The sequence below is a fragment of the Crocodylus siamensis genome, chromosome 7 (genome assembly GCF_052110815.1).
Source record: "Crocodylus siamensis isolate JL-2025a chromosome 7, ASM5211081v1, whole genome shotgun sequence".
Taxonomy (NCBI): domain Eukaryota; kingdom Metazoa; phylum Chordata; order Crocodylia; family Crocodylidae; genus Crocodylus; species Crocodylus siamensis.
Window position 1 is genome coordinate 40,188,543 of NC_143401.1, and position 21,098 is coordinate 40,209,640.

Sequence of the window (21,098 nt, forward strand, 5' to 3'; positions counted from 1 at the left end):
TTAATTTCTGAAAATGTTAAATCCTCCACGAACATTTGACAATAAGCAAACTTCAAATTTTTTTAGACTTATCTGCATGGTAAATTGTAAGTATATACAACTAAATTAGAAGATTTATGAACCTTGAGTTATTCGCCAACTAGGAAATAGTTTCAAAGTAATGCTGGACATTGGGAACTGCTGCAGCCTAATGCTGCCATTAAAGAGAAAAAGCAGTGTGATGTCACATGGGAAAGATTTAGGAGACAAAGGTCTGAAATACACATTGCCACTAGTAAGGCAGAGTTTGGGAGACATTTAGAGGCTTAAGGGTTGCTAATATGTCCTGTTTTTCCTTTGAGATGTCAAATGCATTACATTGGTAATCAGTGGACACAAAATTATATGGAGAAAGGCACAAGTTTTCTCCTAGAAAAAAAACCACGGGCAGAGAGCCAAAGTTTACCACTGCATTTAACATTTATGCCTTCAAAACCCACATGGGGTAAGTGGGCAAGTATAAACCTTGGTTTACTCAGATTATGGTCTGCTTGAGGAAAGGAACACTAATATTTTGTATGTAGAAATGAATGCATACAACAAGCACTGGATACTAACAGCATTTTAACCTCTAAGGGGTGGGAAAAGGAAAGGGCCAGGCATTAGTCTTTTCTGTAGTGGCAAACTATGCTTACAAATACAGGCAACCCCCACTTAGCACTCTTAATTGGTTCCTGAAAAACCGAGTGTTAAGTGAAACCGAAAATATTTGATGACCCAAGAGGGCGACTGCCAGCGTTATAACAAAACTCACTGAGTGCTAAGTGGAATCACGTATCAATTTTAAATGAGTGGTATAGCAAAACAGCGCTAAGCAAAACAGCATTAAGCAGGGATTGCTTGTAATAGCTGGCTTACTTTTGCAACCAAAATTATTTATACCTATAATTTGGGTCATTGAGATATCCAAGAATTGTACACGGTTTATGAGTACAACCAATACTTAAAACAGCTTTACAGACCCCCAAACATAGGCCTAATTAAGGTCTGGCAAAAACATGTTTGTTTTTGACTTTTCTATAATCCTTAGAAGTTCTGGGATCCCAGATCCATGCTCCTTCCATTTGATCTTGCTGACTGTCAAAACAGTATTAATCTCTAAGCCCTCTACAGTACTGCAATATTTAAGAATATTAAGCAATCACATTGTTTTTGTGGATTTATATCATACATGGTTTTAACATTACTTTGGCTCTTGATCAGATGCCTGCTAGGAACATTCATTTCAGTTTTCAGGACTTCAGAAAACAAGTTTTTATTCCTTTAAATTTAAGGCAGTAAATTTTTTTTCTAGCAGCTATTTGAGTCCTGTAACTCCTTAAAGCTACAGTTTACCTTTTAATTTGGCATCACCTCCAAAAGCTCCACAGCCCCAGTTTCCTGTGGCTATCGCTGAAAGGTGCTGAGGGGGAACATTAGGTCGAGCAAAACCACAGTAGGCCTGTAGGAAGAAAAGAGGAATATCAGCAGATGAAATTATAACAAGCAAGTCATATGTTAAACAGTAGCAGTAAACAGCAGTTTACTAGTGATCCAGTATTCAATATGGCATTAAGCTGCCTTAAAAATTAAAAATCAAGACACTAACACTAAGCAACAACTGTAAGCACTGGACAAATTTAAATAAATGTTACATAAGAAAATCCTTGCTATTTCACTACCGCTAAAAAATGAATAGGAATTTTTAGAAAGAATCCTGAGAATAATTTTAACACTAGAACAATAAATTACCTGCATAGTTATACATCATTACACTAGATCCCAAGGCACTTTATATATTTAAGCTTTGTGTAATGAATACACAGCAAAGGGCCACTTTGTCCGGCACTGAAATCTCTTGGATGATATACGAGTAGTTACACGATGAACAGTTCAGCATAGAAAGAGAGACTGTTATACAGCTAAAACTAGAAGATGTATTTAGATGAGCAAAAAGCACATTACTTGAACTGAATGCTCCAGAACACTTCCAGTTTTCCTACTTGAACACAGAAGGTCAAGATTTCTCAATTATCATGGTTATCCAAGAGCACTTCTGGCAGTAGCGTACCAACTAACACTGGACCTGGAACTTCAATTAAGTGTTTATTCAGATAGGACAGCTATACAAACTAAACCAACTTCTACAGTGTTGAGGTTTCCATTACAGTGACCCATATCTGCAGATTTTCTGCCTTGGTGCCCTTGCCCCATGCCTTACAAAGCTGTCACCTTTGAGGACACAGAACTATTTTATTTCTGTCTCTCCATTCCTCAAGCAATTCAAGCCCACATTTCTCTTTGGAGGAAAGCAGTTTCTCATCTCAGATGTATTTTCAATTAGTTATATTTATTTTTTTAAAACAATTTTAATTCTACACTGGAAATTTCAGACCATAAAGCAAAAAGATGGTATTAGTTATAGGTGAAAATAATGCAGTTTTTCTTATTCTGCCTCTGTTGCAATTATACTGTAGGCTTAACGCACAATGCATCCCTTTTTATCTCCTGCCCAATCAGTTATTTCTCATACAGTGTGTCTCATCCCACTACTTAAGCAATCAAGCAGGATCCCAAGAAAGCGCCTTGCCAAATATAACAGTAGCTGGCTCTCTCATTTGACAGAAACAAACAAAATGACTTTACAAGAAAATAAAACAGTTTTTCCAGCAGTAAATTAACTATAATGAGGCTTTTTTTTCATAGTTTGTGCAGTGAAAACTTGAACAGCCTACCGCTGATCTGCACTTTCAATGTTATGAACACAACATAGTATGCTAAATTTGTATACAAACTGGGCAAATATGTCTATTTCTTTAAACTCCTGTAACCGAGAATAAAAAAACCCACCCTAAAATATAGGCCCTATGAAATACTGAATTGAGGCAAAAGGAGGGAAAAAAATCTTTAACTTTGTTACACGTCTTGGATAAAGAAATATGCTTTGACAAGAGATATATGTGGAAAAAGTAAATCTCCCTGTGAAGTTCTTGCAAAGGTATAAAAATTTATTGAATGCATTGTCTTGTACGGATTAATAAACCCATTTCTTTCACTCCATTTGAGCTGTAAATTCTGACCGATATTAGTTATAATTTGGCAGCATACCATTATTCAAGGTTTGCAGTAAAGGTCTTGCACAATAGTTCACAAATCACTTGTTCCCTCAGATGCATGTGGCTTTTTAAAGTTTCTCCCTCCAGTGAAAATATTTGTGTGTTCAACGTTTGAACCAGATTTGTAAGAAATGACAGAACCTAGCAAACATTACCTTAGCTTGTGGAAAATAAAACCTCTCCTGTTGAGAGAACTGGATTCATACTAGACACGACAATACAATACCATTTTGTTTCCCGCTTTCAAATCTACCAATTTATTTTGGGGTAATGACAAGAATAGAAAATATGGAGGAAAAGCTATCTTTTCAGTATTTTTCCTCTCAAATTTGAATTGGAAGAGCTGTAAGGTAGCCAGCTAAGTGCTGGAAGGTGGTACCTTGCACTGCTCCACAATAACCCTTATAGCCAATATAAAGGTAGAACAATCTTGTTCAAGGGAAGTCACAATAATTTCTCTCTAAAAAGTGAGACCAAGGCACTAGAATTTTATGTTTTGACTTCAGGGTACCCAATCCTACAGGAGTACTTCTACACAGTGATTGCAGAATCACCACAAATATAATCTGACTGAAGAATCAAACCTAAAACAAACCACTTCCAAAAGATGCTGCTTTTGAAATTATGCTGGTTAAAAGACCAGATGAATTTGTAAATTGCTTCAAGGAAATAAGTTAGCTCACGTTATGTTAGCTTGCTTAAAAGAGTCAGTATATTTGTGTGAATGAGCTATCATCATATTACCATTCAACACTAAGCTTGCTCCGGCATTTCATAACACTGGTTAAAATATATACACTCTCTAAGCAACAATATGCAATACTACACTGGAAATAACAGGATCAATTTGCAGTCTTAGTGTAAATTCAAGGGCCTGTGGGCAGCATCCAGCCCAGAGAGCCCCATTATCTGGTTCCTGGTGTTGTTCTTTGATCTGAATTGAGCAAGACATGCCCTATGGGCATGCTGCAAGAGGTGCCCGTTCTGGAAGCACACTGCACATGGCACCTGACCCAAGCATTCTGGGACACATACTGCCCAAAGTGCTTGCTCTGGTCAGTCTGGGACCAGCTTCTGGGGGTCCTGCATGCAGTACGGATCCCAGAATGGGTGGTGCAGTCTGGCAGGTCCAGGGTCTGTGATGCCTGTGGCACCCACTCCAATCAGACTGCAGCCCTCACAATGTCTGTTCCACCCACCTCAGGAGCTATGCTGTATGTGGCGCCTGCACTGGACACTTAGGAATGCCCACCACATGTAGCGTAGATCCCAGAGCAAGTATCAGTTCCAGTCTGGGGGTCAGGAAAGGGAGGGAATCTAGGTCCTATGGGCTCAATCTGGCCCATGAACCAGCACCAAGTCACTCATCCAATGCACAGGGCCAGATGAGTTTGACAGCTGTAGTATAAAGGTATCTCTAGTGCAGGGGCTGCAACAGCAGTGGGTGGGGGTACTCGTGCCCAGCACAGATGCTGATGCCCAGCACAAGGTTCTGGCCAGCACTGCACATTGCGGTAAGCTGCACAGCCCTTGCCAGGCGGACTCTATCGCTGGTGCTTCTCACCATGCACTTGCAACCCCCACACTCACACGGCACAGGAGGAAAACCCCATGAGCTGGATCTGGCTGCCCTCTCTGCCCCCTCCGCGTGCGTGGCAGGGAGCACCAGTGATAGAAATGGCTCAGAAGGGGCTGTGCTCCTCACCACAAGCACAAGAGTGCCTTTGATAGAGATGGCCCAGCAGACACCAGCACTGGGCACAAGCACCCCCACCTGCTGCTGTACCATGGTGAGCAGTGGGAAGGGGGGGTCCCCATACCCTCCCACAAATGCCAAACACCTACACCCTACCCCTACAACCTCTCAACACACCCTATGCCCCCCCATACACAGCTACACCCTCATAACCCTTCCACACCCCACCATATATACCCCGCCACAAAATAGACAAGACTAAGACTTTTTTAGAGTTATTATGCAACCGTCTCTATATACGCTACACAAACAAATCATGACAAAAATATTTTTTGTAACAAAATTAAAATAAGTTACAGTAGGTGTTTGACTTCTAATGTACAATTTGGTTTTTTTCTAGTTCTAAGATAGCAACTTCCTGCTCCTAAAAGGAGTATTTCTGGGGAGACAATAGGAAGGGCTCCCAATGGCAATGGTCAGGAGTGGGACTTCTGGTCGCAAGATGGTGACCAGGGGGCAGGGCAACTGTTAAGGGGCCGGGCTACTCATGTGGCCCTTGGAAGCTCACCAAACCTTGTTAAACAGCCCTCCACCCAAAATAAAGTGCCCACCCCTGCTCTAGGAATACGTACTAACTGGCAGTAATCGTTAGGGAATAAGTAGACTATTACTGTGCCCAGACTCTCTTCGTATCACATCTCTTACAGCATGTATTTGTAAATCTTACTGCTTCAATCAGACATAATGCATTTGTTAGAATTCTGAACAGCTTATTACAGAACAGCTAATCGTAGACAATGTTAGTAGCCTTTTTCCAGGATTAAGATCTGGCCCCATTAACGCAAGTGAAGATTACAGATGAGATATTGTACCTATTTGTGAAAAGGCAGAAAGATGTATGTAAAACAGATTTACTAATTTTTATTTTCTTTCAATTATTTTCTAATGCCTAATGGCAGAACTGAGGTAAAGCAGAATCACTGGAGTCAATGGATATTGATTCCGGAAATACAACAAAGGTGGCCCAGTTGTTGATTGCCTATCTAAATAAATGGTACTAATAAGTGGCCTAATTAAAATTATTAGAAAGAGCTACAATTTCTTTTCATCTAAAGTTTGCTTCCAGACACCACAAAATCGCCTCTCACAGTTTACATAAATTGTAGCCAAAAATGTCTTCTGATAACTACAGTAGTATGCACCCTAATACATTATGTACCATAGTAATTTCTAGTCTCTCGTGTAATTTAGTACAGAAGTTTTCCTTAACTTTAAGTTTACCTTACTTAATGAATTGTAAAATATATTTAAGTTAGCAGTTGGCTTAGTATTTTCCTCAAATATGATCAGTCTGTGTCAAACTCTCTCTCTGCCTAACAGAGATTCTATACAAAAACAAATGCATATATCTAGCCTAATGTATGAAAGATGCAAAGCCTGTCAATGTAATTGGTAACTTAAACTCTGGTCTCAAATGCACTGAGGTAAGTGATTTAGTTTTCCAATTAAGCTGTCACTGAAGTTTAATAAATTCATTTTTCAGGGCTTATTTCATTACTATCAGCATAGGAATATGATGAATTTTATTTTACACATGGAACACACCTTTTTTGTTTGTTTTTTTTAAACTAAATTAGTCTGGATCAGAATACAGCATGTTTGGAAAAAGATTATCTTTAAAACCACATCTTCTTCTTAACTGGAAGATAAATGAAAGAAGTTAAGCAAACTCCAGCAAATTTGGGTAAGCAAACAGAATAAGATTTGATTCTGAAAAGTGACAAATGCTTCAGTCTCCGCTGAAATAAAATAGAAAGTGAGAGCTTCCACCAGCTCTCCTGGTTGAATCACATACTGTGTTGTTCACCTATTCTAAAGATTAATTGTGTAAGGCACAGAAATTACTAAAAATACCTGTGTTACTTGTTTTATAGAAGATCTGCAGCTAAAGATATTTCTATCTGAAAAGGTTAGTGCCAAGGTGGTACAAGAGAGAAACCACCACAACTGGCTCATCAGATGGGGCTTAATACAATTAGAACTGGTAAAGTTGGCCAGATGAAATTTTATTTGGTAAAACTGAAAATGCAGAAAAAACAAACATTTCAAATGTCTTGATTTTATTCACTTGTTGTTCGGAAAAGAGAAAGACTGTAATAATATTTTAAAGAATTTTTAATTCAACTAAAATTGTTTCAGGTTAGCCCATTTTTTCATACTTCCGAATGGCTGGCAGACTGGACAGAGGGTGGAAGGACAGAGAGGAGAAAGTTATTTGTACAGTTCTATCCAAGATGTAGGTATGGGAACTCTCTGTTCAGACTAATTGAAAAGGGAAGTTTAAGTTGGACAGCTATTAGGGGGAAGAAAATTATGTCAGAATTTGATCCTGAACTAGAAACAGGGGAGGATAGCAAATAATGTGAGAATTCTTAATCACTTCTGTATAGAAACATGAAGCACTATGTTTTTTTAAAACCAGAAGAGTAGGCTAGATTAATTTGAGTTAATAAATCATAACTAGAAAACCACAAATGGTACAAGATAGTTACAAACAGGGCCTTAGGATCTCTAAAGTGTATCTGAAATAAGTGCCCAGTAGCCTGATTAGTTTTTACAATACAACCATTTATCAATCAGCACTCTATGTAGTAAGCTTCTTTTATCTTACCTTGCAAAATTTGAAGTACGCCTTTTATAAAATGACACTAAAATTAAGTTGTCCTTTAAAGGAGTTGTTGACACTGAATGAATTATTAAAAAAGCATGACAAATTATTATTTTAGCTGTGAAATAATAGACTTTAAACTTCAGGATGGATTAAAAAATTACTAGCCTTGTTGAGCTCTCTTTTAATTTTCTCAGGAGAAAACTGATCAAGGAAACGCCTGAAATGAAATGCATCTATAGCAACAATTTCAGTGCAGCGCCTCTTCCATTCATCTCTGTAGTGGGGGAAAGAGAAGAACAATGACATTAACTATTTTATATATCTCAGACAAAAAATTTCCAAAATGAGTTATTCTTTCTAGGACTTCTTCAAGAGTAAAAATATGGAAATAATGTCAGAGAAAAGCAGCAATGTAATGTCACAAGGAACTCTTCTGAAAAAGGAGTTGTTGAGGAAAACAGGAGTATTTCTAAATCTGTAGAAAGAAATCCAATTACAATCTGAATGCTAGACTTAATTGTCTAATAAAATGTGTAAATACACAAACTTTACAGATGCATTGAATGATCAGAAAAATACTAATTCTACCTATATCCCCAATATCAACTATATATTTCAAGAAGCATTTGTTCTGTTCCTATACTGTACTCGCAATTTTGTTCATTATCATATTATATTACCTAAGGAACCCTTCCAGGAACTCCTGTGCAGATCAAGGCCTGTTGACTGTAACTCCATTTAATGCTTTCATTACCAACTCTAAAACACAGCCGTTGTAGGAAAAATACCACCATCTTGCAGGGGTATATGAAGATAAACTAAGATCTGTGAAGCACTCTGATATAACGGTAATGACTGCCATAAAAAACCTTTTTAATATGTTAACAAGACTTTTGTACTGAAAACTCATAACTATAAAAGCTGTCAGAATTTGAAAATGAAGTACTGGCAGATTAGACTTTTGGCACCTGGGAAGATAAGGGAAGCCATTTAGCGCTACAAAATAAGCATATTAGGTTGGTGTTATTACAAAAAAAATTTAAAATAATCAGCAGTAACAATTGAAGTTGGCCAGCTGTCATTTTGTTTCAGAGGCAGCACACTTTCTGACTGTAGGCAGTTCAAGTGTCTCAGAATTACTCCTGCAAGTTACCTTTAGTTTCAAAAGATTCTTGTTTGAAAACCTATCATGGTTACTGAGAACTAGACATTTTTAAATGAATGCACCAATTACCTTGCATAATCCTGTAGCAAAGTATGGATTTTGTAACAAATTCCAGAGAATATATAGGCCTGGTCTATAAAAATGTAAGTATTTTACTTAATTAAAAATGTCTGTGAAAGAGAAGAGAGAAAATAAGTATCCAGAGCTAAGGTTCAAAATTTCAATGCAATTTCCTTTTGCCTTTTTCACAAACATTAATTGTTTGGGGGTTTTTTAAAGCCATTTAACAGTGAAAATGTTACCTTGGGGTCTTATCTTCATGGCTTCTTGCCCATCGGTATGTTTCGGCATAGCCTGTATATTCACTATACTGTTCAGAACCTGAAATAAATAATTTAACACATCTCACACACCATCTGCAAATCCCCTCCCATTTGAGGAGTCTTTGCTTCTCAGAATATATATGCAATTTATACCAATGTTAACGGGAGCTACACATTAGCGTTAAATGACAAAGTGACTTCTTTGTGTATGAGTATCTTTTCCAACACTGGCAGGTCACAGCTACAGGCATCTTGAATTCTCTAGCACTAACAGGCAACAAGTATATGCATTTCTCAACTTTCTCACTCCACAGTAAACTCACTAGAAAAAGGCACAAGATAGATGGCAGGGAACAATAAGCTAACTGCTTTTGCCAGGGTTGGCACCGTGAGGGAAATGGGTGTAAAGGGATGGAGGTGGAAACAGAGAGAACGGACAAAAATGATTCCAATGCAAAAATTTTCAGTGGACAATGAATGTTTAAACCAAAAGTTTCTCGTAGTGAATGCTCATTTAATACAGTCCAGACGCCTTACTGCCATCCAAGTAAAGAAAATGAGCTTGCTAAAATTTCGGAGTGCCAAGTCTGGGAAAAAGTGTCTGGTTAGCATTATTGAAATGCACTGACAGCCTTATTATAACAGAGGGAAGCTGTCATGCTCGATCAGCCCAGAAGACCAGAAAAGGTTGTATTATCTCAGTCACTGTTCTACTGTGATGGGCACAGAATAATCAGCTGTTCTTTCATACAAATAGAGTAGCAAGTTTATTTTACCCAGATTTAATAACTAATATCTAATATGAAGTTTTAAAAGTAAAGAAATTCCACACAGAACAAATCCTGATAAAATGGATTAAGTTCTTAATGTTAGGAGTTCTCTTTATAAAGTCAATTCAATTCTGCTGCCTTGGAAATACCAGGACTCAATCATACAAGGAAGGGAAGAAATCTATAATATACTGACAAGGATTAACATTTGTATTATTACAACTCATTAGTACATAGTTAAAGTCCTTAACATGACATGCACTATTATTCTGTTATGACCAGGGCTAAACAGGTAGTAGGTTCACTGTTCCTTAAACCAACTAATTTATGTACAAAACAGTAACAATAAAATCATCAACTCAGTAGTCAGAATGTAACACGACTATATTTTAACCATCATTAGTGAAATAAACCTAAACATGGGAAGGAAACACGGTAAAAATGGAAAAGTGAACTTTGTTAGAACTGTTTTCATGGGACAATTTTATTTCTCTGAAAGAAAACCTATAAAACATATGAAGGAGAAAGGACCAGAATGAAGGAGTTAATTATTGCCTTGCATTAGGAGAGATGCAGCATTTTATTACCCAATAAAAGCATTAGGCATCAAGACTGCATACCCTGAAAACAATAATGCTCCATCCAGGTCTGCTTTTCACTACATCAGGTATAAGGTGTCTCATTTTGGATCTCACTCCTTACAACTACCTCCCAACCAAGACCCCTGTCTGGAGTCAGAGGGCACGTCCAGACGAGCGTGCATGTGCATCTGGCCCCGCCTCAAACCCCTTTGAGGCAGGGCAACAGGCAAGTGCAGGAATGAAACAATGTTCCCTGCGCTGCAAACTTAGATATCATGGGGTCTAAAAAACTTGAAGTTTGCAGTACTCTGGGGGCTTGCAACAGGACACATATCAGTGGTGGCAACAGGCGGCCATACCTCTAGTGGTAGCTATTTTTGTCACTCTTCACTGGACTTTCCAATCTGTCCACATCTTTCTTGGAGTGTGGGTTCCAACACTGGACACCATACTCCAGGTGAAATCTCACCAGTGCCAAGTAGAGAGGAAGAATTACTTTCCTTGATCTGCAAGTGACGCTTCTGTTAGTACAACCCTGTATGCTGTTGGCTGTCTTGTTTTTTTCTTTTTGGCAACAAGAGCAACCTGCTGGCTTATATTCAGCTTAAGGTCCACAGTAACCCCCAGGTCTTCCTTCATAGTGCTACTCATGCAGTTGTTCCATCTCAAATGCAGGACATGTCACTTATCTTTGCAAGTGCAACTGATTTCAGGCCATTTCTCCAGTTTATCCAGGTCATTCTGAATTCTAGCTTCACCCTCCAGAGTGTCTACAGCTCAGCCCAACTTGGTATCATCTTCAAATCTGCTAAGTGTACATTCAATCCTATCCTCTGAATCATAAACAAAGATATTAAACAATACTGGACTCAGAACAACTCCCTCAGGAACCTAGGTCAACACATCCTCCCAACTGGACATTGAGGCATTGATGGCTAGTCTTTGAGCACAATGAGCCAACCAGGTTATGTGTTCACTTGCTAGTACTTTATGTAGCCACTTGACAGTACAGTAGTCTGTATTTCCTAGCATATAAATGAGAATGGCATAGGACACTATAAAAAGCCTTGCTAAAATTCAGGTTCATCACATCCACTGCTCTCCCCATATCCACAGATCCTATCACCATATCATAGAAGGAAATCGGGTTGGTCAGCCATGACTTGCTCTTGATAAATTCATGCTAGCTGTCCCAATTACTGTGTTCTCCTCCGGGTGTTTCACAATAGATTCCTTGAAGACCTGCTCTATGATCTTTCCAAGTACTGAGGTTAGACCGACTGGGGTCCATAGTCCTGGATCGTTCTTCTTCCTTTTCTTAAAGATTAACACTATATTTGCCCCTTTCCTGAATCATTTGCAACTATATTGCCTTCTGAATTCCATAAGAGATATATACTTTTCTTGCCCTACCCTGTATTTCTCACAAACTTGTAGAATCCCTTTTTATTGCTTCCTATGTCCCTTGCCAGTTCCATCTCAAATTGTACGTTGGTCTAAATTTTCTCCCTGCATGCCTCTTATATTCTCTGCCTTAGTAATAAGGTGAAGTAAGGATCCTTTCTGTAGGATTCCTTTTCAGGTTTTCAAATAAGTGAAGAACTTGCCATTTAGCCTTGCTGGACTCCTTGCTGCAGCTCCCATTCTTTCATCACTCGGGGATAGCTTGCTCCTGCACCCCTAATAAAGCCTTCCTGAAGTACAGCCAGCTCTCCTAGACTACTTTTCCCTTCAGACTTAACTCCCAGAGGATTCTGCCCACCAGTTCTCTGAGTTTGTTAGTCTGCTTTTCTTAAGTCTATTCTGCTGCTCTCCTTCCCATCCCTTCAGATCTTGAATTCTTATTTTGTGGTCAGTTACCAAAGTTAACTTCCACCTTCATATTCTCAGCCAATTCCTCCCTGTTTGTGAGCCGCAAATAGAGAAGAGCTTCCCCTGTAGCTAGCCTCTCCACCACCTTGATCAAAAAGTACATGCTCCACGAACTTGTTGGTCTACTCACTGCAGTGTTACCCTCCCATCAGATGTTGCAGTAACTGAAGTCACCATGAGAACCAAGTCCTGCAATTTAGAAACTTAATGTCTGCAACCTTTACCCAACTGACCAACCAGTGTCTGCCATATGATCCCAGCTGGGATCATTATTATCTGGTTGATGGGGAGGGTGATCTTTCTAGATACAAACTGACAGAAAATGTTCATGAGGCTCTGTGAAGGCTCATCAGCTGCCTTCTCTAATCTGCAGTCTGAGCTGCCTGCTGCATGAGGTAATGAAATCATCTAAAAATCACTCATATGTGGTACTGAAGGAAGGATGATTACCTCATCTGGAAAGGAAGACAGCAGTTTAATGTCAAGAAATCCCCCCTTCCAGGGGCTGGCTCTGAAGAGTCCTCCCATTCCAAGGTCAGGAGGGAAAGGTCAGATTCGAATAACCTGTGACAAACACCGCAATTCTCTTTAGTAAGGCACTTGGGGCCAAAGCAGCTAAGGATCCTTGCAACTTGAAACCAACAAATGAGAGGTCCTGGTCCAGAAGTTCAGTGCTTCCACCTAGTCACAGCAGGGTGCAAAGGGGAGGAAGATCTGAAACCACAGTCATCCTCTGAGTTGCAAAGACAGCATCAAGTGAGGAAATCCCAATTATGATGCCAATGAACCTCCTCCAAGTTCCTCTCTTTCTACTCTCCAGTCTCAGGCTTACCAGACTCTGGACACATCTACACATGCATTAATGTGCTGTGGTTACTGTGCATTAAGTTTAGTACTTGTAATGACACGTACTAACTAAATGTGCTGTAGCTGACGCTACTGTGAAGTAGTGCTGAAACACCCTTTTTAAGTGACACTAAAAGCGCAGAAGACTAATTCTACTGTGCATTAGCACAATAACACTGCTTTTGCCATGACGTGCTAACGTGCAGTAGAATTAGCCTACTAAACATCTCGTGTAGATGTGCCCTCTGTGTCCCAATCTACTTGGTTACCTAATTTTTTCTTGCTTTCTTTCCTTTCTATTTAAAAATCAGTGACTTCCTTACTCCAGTAAGTAAGCCATGGCTCTACTCTTTCCTTATTCTCTGTCTGCTTTCAACTCTTGCCTCATATTTAGATTGCACAAGATTTTTGAAGAAAGGGACTACACTTTTTTGTTCTGCATTTGCATGAGGGTGTCCTGGTGCAACTTAAATGCACTGAGAACAGATCCACTGCTCTCAATTCTGACTCCAAGCCCCCCAGAACAGCCTTACTGGAAAAGACTTTGGAGCCCCCAAAATCTATAGGCTAAAGTATACTTAGGTGTTTTATGAGAATGATGTGGGAAACATTGAGAGCGATAATCTTCGAGTACACTCACTAAAAAATTTCAGGGATTTTAGCTCTTAAGCTCTAATAAGTTTCTGAATGTGAACTGCTTTTTTCAACTGTTTACAAATATGCCAAATTTGGGAAGATTTTTATTGCGATAGAAAGGGGCATATTCCTAACAGGCCAACCACCTGCAAAACCCTGGGGATGCTGGACCATTTCAAGAAAAAGATCATACCATTTTTTAACATGATCCAAACAACCTATTTGTCTCTAGCTCTACTTCAGAAACTGCCAGTTTGCATGAAGTTTTCAGGAGAAAAAAAACTAAGGACGATTTAGAGCTTTTAGATTTCCAAATTCTAACTGTTGAAAGTTATCAGCAAATAAAAACATCTGAAGTGTTGGAAAACCTTAACAACAGGCCATACTAGCAGCCTTGCTTATGATATAGAAATGAGAGTAGAGAGAAACTTTTCAATTTACTCAATATTATGACAGCTGGTCCTATAAGAGAGAGTTTGTTGACTCAGGCACTAATAATTCAGAACTTTTCATAAGAATGATATAGAGGAATAAAACAAAGGGTAAACTTAATCTCTTCTAAACTTTACGGCTGGTAACTGGAAAGGTTTAAGAACTAAGTAATCAAATAAAATGCATACAACTGTTTCCTTTTTTGGCCTCATGTGACAAACAGATTCTGAATATTGATCTGTTCATTCTAAATGGCACTCTAAGGGAAAAACAAAACAGAAGCTGGGAATGGCAAATTATTGAAGAGTATATGTACAGCTTAAATATTTTCTCCACTCAAGCATTTGAGTCTAAAATGATGAGCCTTCTTACCAGCTCTTTGTTTGGCCCTTTAACCTATTATAACCCATCATTTATTGTAGAATCAGATTTCTGTAGACCTGATTCTAGGTTCCAGATGTTTGCAATGTGATGAATCAAATTTAATACTCCATTCAATATTAAATAGAAGTGACCCTAACAATTCACTTGAACAGGACCAGAAACAAATCCACTAAACTCTCAAATCAGAAAGCATGGAGCACCAGGAGCCTGCTTACGGTTATATAAATGTTAAATCAGTTGCAGAAGAAAGTGCTTCTGACAGAGCAGGCATGTGTGGTTATATGGGAGAGAATGCGAGCAAACACATGTGTGTAGTTTTTAAATTATTATACTTCGGTGATGCTGTTCTTTACTTGTTTTTCAATTCACTTATTGATTATGCTTGAGAAAACAGTCTGGCCAAAAAAGTGAAAAAAACCCAGTAAGGAAAGTGAATGACCTCTCTGACAGCTAAGAACAAACTAAGAAGCATTCAACTTTGAAACTAAATTTTTATTTTGGATACAGCATTTAGATGGAAATCACTGGGTTACCAGAAATGAAGCAATATTGTGTTGTTTCCTTTTTTTTTTTTTTTTTGTATTTAAGGGTCATCATTTTCATCTATTTTTATGAAAAAACAGCTTTTGCTAGTCAAAACATCAAATAGTGAATAAATAATCAAGAGGCTCAAGGAAGCCATATAAAATCTAAACTCATGTCCAGAAGCTCAGCATTACTGAAAACCACTGATTTTTATAAGTGAAACCCTGGAAAACTCTCTGACAAACATAGTTGATCAAGATGCAATCATCTTGCTTTTGAATCACAGGGTTAATTGTTGTTGGAAGGAAAAACAATAAAAAACAACAAAAAGATCTGCAGGAATTACTGGTTAATCTTCAGATTCTCCATACTTTTTCCTATACTTTGGCTTACCTATCAACATTTTCAATATTTGGATTAAAAATTAAAGCCTCAGATACCATATAATACTGAAGAGCCCCAAAGAAAACAGGCCTTTAAAAACCAAATGATATGCCATTTATGCAGTAAGCAAAATACCAAAAAACAGGAAGAGAAAGAAGAAAAAAATTACTAAGAACGAAGTGAGAAGCAAGGATTTTTGTGGGCAATATCTTCCATTGCAGGGGTGGCCAATCACTGTGGTATGCATGCCACAAGCAACCTCTGTGGCACACAGAAGTTTAGGCAGGGGAAGGTGTGGGGCTACTTTGTGGCATGCATGCCAAAAAGGCTAGTGCCAACTTTTACTGCACTCATTGTATCGCTGAGACAGATTTGAATGCTTATCAAAGTCTGTTCCAACAATGTGGTTGGCCAATAAAAGATATTAACCACAAAGTCTTGCCTACATTTCCTAGAGTACCACACTACAACATTACTCCAATACTAAGAAATACAGTATTTAGGCAAATATCTACTCAAGTTCAGAGGACAAACTACAAAGCAAGTTAAAGGTGGCACAAGAGTAAGTACAATAAACCAAGGCAGGCATGGTTCTTTGAGTAGATGTGATATCTTTTATTAGACCAACTGAGCAGTTGGAAAAATGTGCTTGGCAAGCTTTCAGCTGCAGTCACCTTTCTTCAGGCATAGGGAGTAGGGCTGTGCGAAGCTTTGGTAGCCAATTTGATTTGGAGGAGTTTCGGCTCGGTGTGGGGACCGAATCTCCAAATCGAATCAGGAGACCAATTAAAAACTCTGAATTGATTCAAAGCATCCGAATCAATTTGGAAAAGTTTCAGAAAAGATTCAACCGCTTCAGAGATTCGGCCATAGACTAAACAGGAAGCTGACAGCTGCCTCCAGCTGGTAAGTCTGTTGGGGTTGCGGGAGGGGAGAGCAAAGATTTGGGGCTGGGACAAGATGTCCAGCCAGGCCAGGGGGAGTGGGGGATGTGAGCACAGCAGCACTCACAGCGGGGACTCTGCCCTGCTGCAGCTTGCCCAGCCAGGGTGAGGAGGGGGAGTGGGAGCCAGATGTGGGCAAGCAGCAGCAGGGCATGCTGTTCTGAGACTCCAAGAAATGAGAGAAGCTAGAAGTGTGGCAGATGTCAGTGAGAATGTAAATAGGTGGAAATTAGAAAAACAGAAGGTAAAGTAGGGAGGGGGAAGACAGCAGGGGGAAAAAAGGTTAAAGGGAGATATTACAGTGATAGAATATAAGACGGAAAAGAGGCTGTCAGTGAAAAAGAAAATAGTTGGAGATCAGGGAAACAGGAATGAGAGAAGCTCGAAGTGTGAGATGTAGTGAAAATATAGGTAGAAAGGAAAAACAAAAGGTAAAGTAGGGGAGGGAGGGGGAAGAAAGTGAGGGGGGAAGCGGGGTGAAGGCCAAAGGGAAACATAATAGTGGTGATTCTGGGGCTCTCTATAGAACCTTTAGCAGTCACCACTGGGTTTGTTGCAATCAGGTACACAAACAGGATAATACTGTATTTTCTCACATAAAACACATAACTTTCCCCCCAAAATCAGCTGCAGGAAATGGGGAAGCACACTTTAACCAAGGAATTATGGTAATACCAACTTCTGCCATGCAAGCCTGTCAAGGGAACAGAAGGCTTCTGCCACACAAGCCTGTTCCCTCAACAGGTTTGTGTGGCAGAAGCTGCTATTACCTTTAATAATAGCAGCTCCCTTGCTGTTGTCTATGTACACTTTCTCTTTCCCTGACCAAGGCTGGTGCTGTATAAGCTGCAACCAACTCAGCAAAAGCCTCTGCTCTGGCACCCAGCGCTTACCTTTGCTATATTACTAAAATGGAGCCAAGCCCATGTGCTGAGGCAGAGGCTCCTACTGAGCCAACTGGGTGGGCCCTCAGCTGACTTCACAGGCAACACTGGCTAGGTTCAGGCTCTCAGCTGACCTGGCAGGCACGTCAGGCTGCATACCCAGCTCAGGAAGAGAAAGAGAAACGAAGAGCAGATGGGCAGTCTGACTCGGCCAGCAGCACCTATAGTGTCCTGAAGCTAGGGAGTTAACAGAGAAGCATTTTGCTCTCCCCACTCCCTGCAACAGCAGCTACCTATGTTTTCCCTGGGAAGATAGCATACTTACCAGTACTTCCAAGGAAATCTTTTTTTTCATCATTCTGCCTTTCAAAACAACATGTGTATCTTATTCCAGAAAGCACAGTAATAGTTAAACATTTGGGGAAATATATTATCCCAGGAATCTCTAGCATTCCCTTCAACATTTCTGTAGAAAGATAACGCTATCTATGTTGAAGAACTGACTGCCTTGCATGACCAGTCTCACATTAATTACAGCGATGATATCAACCAGATGCTGCACAATCACAATAAATCTAATTTTCTCCCCAATTTCTCAGACTATTCTGCAAATTTGGGCAGCACAGTTACATCCATTAGGCCACCGAGTCAAGATGTATCATAGAATGAATGTAATTTATCAGGAGGGTAGCTGCACGGAAGAGATTCACCTAAGAAGTGAGATGGAAGCAAGCCAGAGATCAAATGAAGATGATGAAATGGCCATTTCCATTAGAGGAGCAGAACATCACATTGCAGATATTAATTAGAAGGCACTATAATGAAGTAAAGTGGATTGGAGGAATACCGGTTGAATAAAAAATTACCCTGCTGCAGGTTTGTTTGTTTGTTTGTTCCTAGTACATACTTCTTTTTCTGACGGTGAATGTCTATCAACCTTGAAAACTTATTTTCTTACTGTATCCCCAGATGGGCTACCAAGCAGGCTTGTACAGTTGGGCTCATCTTTACCACCATATTTTTCCACATCCCACACATGCACAGATAAGACAAATACCTTGTTTTGGGGGGGCAAAAAGGAGAAAAAAAATATATTACTCCTCAGTCATGGCTGAATACTGGCCATGTGGAGCAGGGACAGTCTACTTATCAGTATCACACACCTTTCTCTTCCTGCTCAGCAAAAACCTAGGGGTTTAACCCTGTAACAGCTGCTACCAAATTGGCAGATAGTACAGCAGTAAGCTGTATCGTCAGGCTGAAGAGTACCAGATCCCTCAACCTTTTCTCATATGACTTGCCTTTTAAGGCTCTGATCATACAAGTGGCACTTCTTTGGAATCTCTCAAGCTTGTCCATGTCCTTGTTAAAGTGTGGTGCCCAGAACTGGATGCAGTACTCCAGCTACCGTCTCACCACTGGTGAGTACAGTGGAAGAATAGCCCCCTTGGTTTGGCCAGAGATGCATCAATTGATGCATGCCAGAATATTATTTGCCCTAGTGGCTACAGCATTGCACTTGTGGATCATTCATACTGTCATCTATTATTACCCCCTGGTCCCTTTCATTTGTGGTGCTAGTCAGTTGGTGCCACCACACCTGTAGGTGTGTTGGTGGTTGCTCATCCCAAGGTGGAGCACTTTACATTTCTTGACATTGAACTTCATCAGATTCCAATTCGCCCAACTCGCTAGCCTGTCTAGGTCTGTCTGTATCTGTAACTTATCTTCAAGCACGACCACGCTCTCCTATAACTTGGTGTCATCCGTGAACTTGGCCAGTGAGCTTTTCACCCCCACATCCAAAGAGTTAATAAAGATGTTGAAAAGTACTGGACTGAGCACCAACCTTTGCAGGACACCACTGCAAACATCTCGCCAGGATGACAGATCCATTTGCTATGACTCTCTGGGTTCTATCTTGCAGCCAGTTTCTCACCCACCTGACTGTCCTTAAGTTAAGCCCACAATTTTCTCACAAGGGCATCGGGGGATACTAAATCAAAGGCCTTTTGGTATACAATACCTCAAGGTATACAATGTCAATGTACTCCCTTGTGTGCATGTGGTGAGTTACCTGGTCATAGAAGGACATGAGGTTGGTAAGCCAAGACCTGCCTGCGACAAAGCCATGCTGGCTCATTCAGAATCTTACCTTCTGCAAGACTCCTTGAACTTTTCTAGGATTTTTCCTAGGATGGAAGTTAAGCCAATTGGTCTATAGCTACCCAAATCTTCTTGAGGATGAGCACAACATTGGCCCTCTTCCAGCCCTCAGGAACTTCTCCACAGTGCCACGAGTTGTGGAAGTGTTTCTCCAGGGGTTCTGCAGTGGCTTCGGCCAGCTCCTTCAGCACTCTTGGATGAAGATCATCCAGTCCTGCTAACCTGTAGTCTAAGTTTTTTAAGTGGTCATACACCAAATCTATGGTAATAGTAGGAAGGTGATTATTATGCTCACCTTCTACTCTAAATGGTGTTGTTTTTCCCTTGGTCCAGTGAAAGACTGAAATGAAGTAGTCATTCAGGAGTTCAGCTTTCTTCTGCGTACCAGTAAGTAGATCTCTTGAGTTGCTGAGAAATGGGCCCACATTCCCATTTGTTTTCCTCCTGTTCCCTATGTACCCAAGACAGACTTTTTGTTGTTCTTGATCCCTGTTGCTAATCTATGTTTGGTCACCGTTTAGCCTGTCTTATCTGTTCCTTGCAAATATAGGCCATCATGGAATAGTCCTCCTTGAGGCCTGCCGCAAGCTTCCATTGTTTATAAGCCTCTTTCTTCTTTCCTTCTCTTTATGATGGCTGCTGTTCTTCTTTTATTCTGTTTTGTGACTAGAAGCCTGTTTCTTTCTTCAATCAAGTTAACTGTAGCTGATCATAAGGAGGAATTGGAAAACTGTTTGGCAAAACAAGCATCTGTTAATAGTGACTGATTGTGGCTTTTACTTACACATTCTTCCTTGCTGTTTTTCTTACTAGGAACTTAAAAATAGCTCTGGAGAAGGTTTAAAAGTCTCCAGAGACCTGTGTGTAAGGGATGAGTCTTATTTCTCAGCCTGTTCCATCTATTCAGCCTGTCACTAGCCACTTCCATTAGAGCGTACGCAAAAAATATACTATATTGACATTTTTCTTGGGGGGGATTCATTTGTCCATTTAACTAAGTGGGGGGTTTTTAAAACACGTTATTGGATCATTTTAAACTTCAATTTAAAGTATCAACTGACATAAAACATTTTCAAATCCCGACTCAAAATTTCAAAACTATGCGGGACTCTAGCGATCCATTAAAATGTTGCACACTGTCAGTTCATTGGGTTTCTTCTGAATTTTTCCTTGTGTTAACTGAAGAAATTATCCAAGGTTCATCCAGAGAAAAATAAATGACAGCAAGGTAAAATATTCCATGACGTAGACCAGGCATCAGCAATATTTACTCATGGTAGGCTGGAATGACCCAGCTCATGTCTGAGGTGGGCTGACACTAGGTTGGCTCTGCTGATTATTCCTGACACCAGCTGTAGCATGGCGCAAACTAAAGCCCTTCTCCACTAAAGCCTCCGCTATCCAGTTGCAGTACAGCAAGGGCAAAGCCCATACCACCCAGCTGCGGTACAGTGCAGGCACAGCCACTGAATGCCCACAGCTCCACAGGCTGTCGGTTGCCAACCCTTAGTGTAGTGAGTTTGGTATTTCAACCCCCAGTAACTGAGACATTTTAATGTACTCCTTGCCATAGAGCTTCATCCACTTTCCACTGATTACAGTAGATGCCTTTGCACTGACTTCAGAATGAGTAGAGACACCACATTAGAAAATATGTAGTGAAATCATATTTTATCCCTGATGGC

General features: G+C 40.0%; 1 protein-coding gene across 11 annotated transcripts in view; it reads right to left on the reverse strand.

The window, feature by feature from the left end:
• Positions 1–21,098, reverse strand: part of PARG (poly(ADP-ribose) glycohydrolase) — a 138,814-nt gene that overhangs the window by 22,935 nt on the left and 94,781 nt on the right. For all 11 annotated transcript variants that reach the window (XM_090057849.1, XM_090057839.1, XM_090057838.1 and 8 more), the window contains 3 exons: positions 8,969–9,047; positions 7,667–7,775; positions 1,375–1,480 (listed from right to left, as the gene is read on the reverse strand). In XM_090057849.1, the coding sequence (XP_089913975.1) occupies positions 1,375–1,480; positions 7,667–7,775; positions 8,969–9,047 (294 nt within the window). The remainder of the gene's footprint in view (positions 1–1,374; positions 1,481–7,666; positions 7,776–8,968; positions 9,048–21,098) is intronic.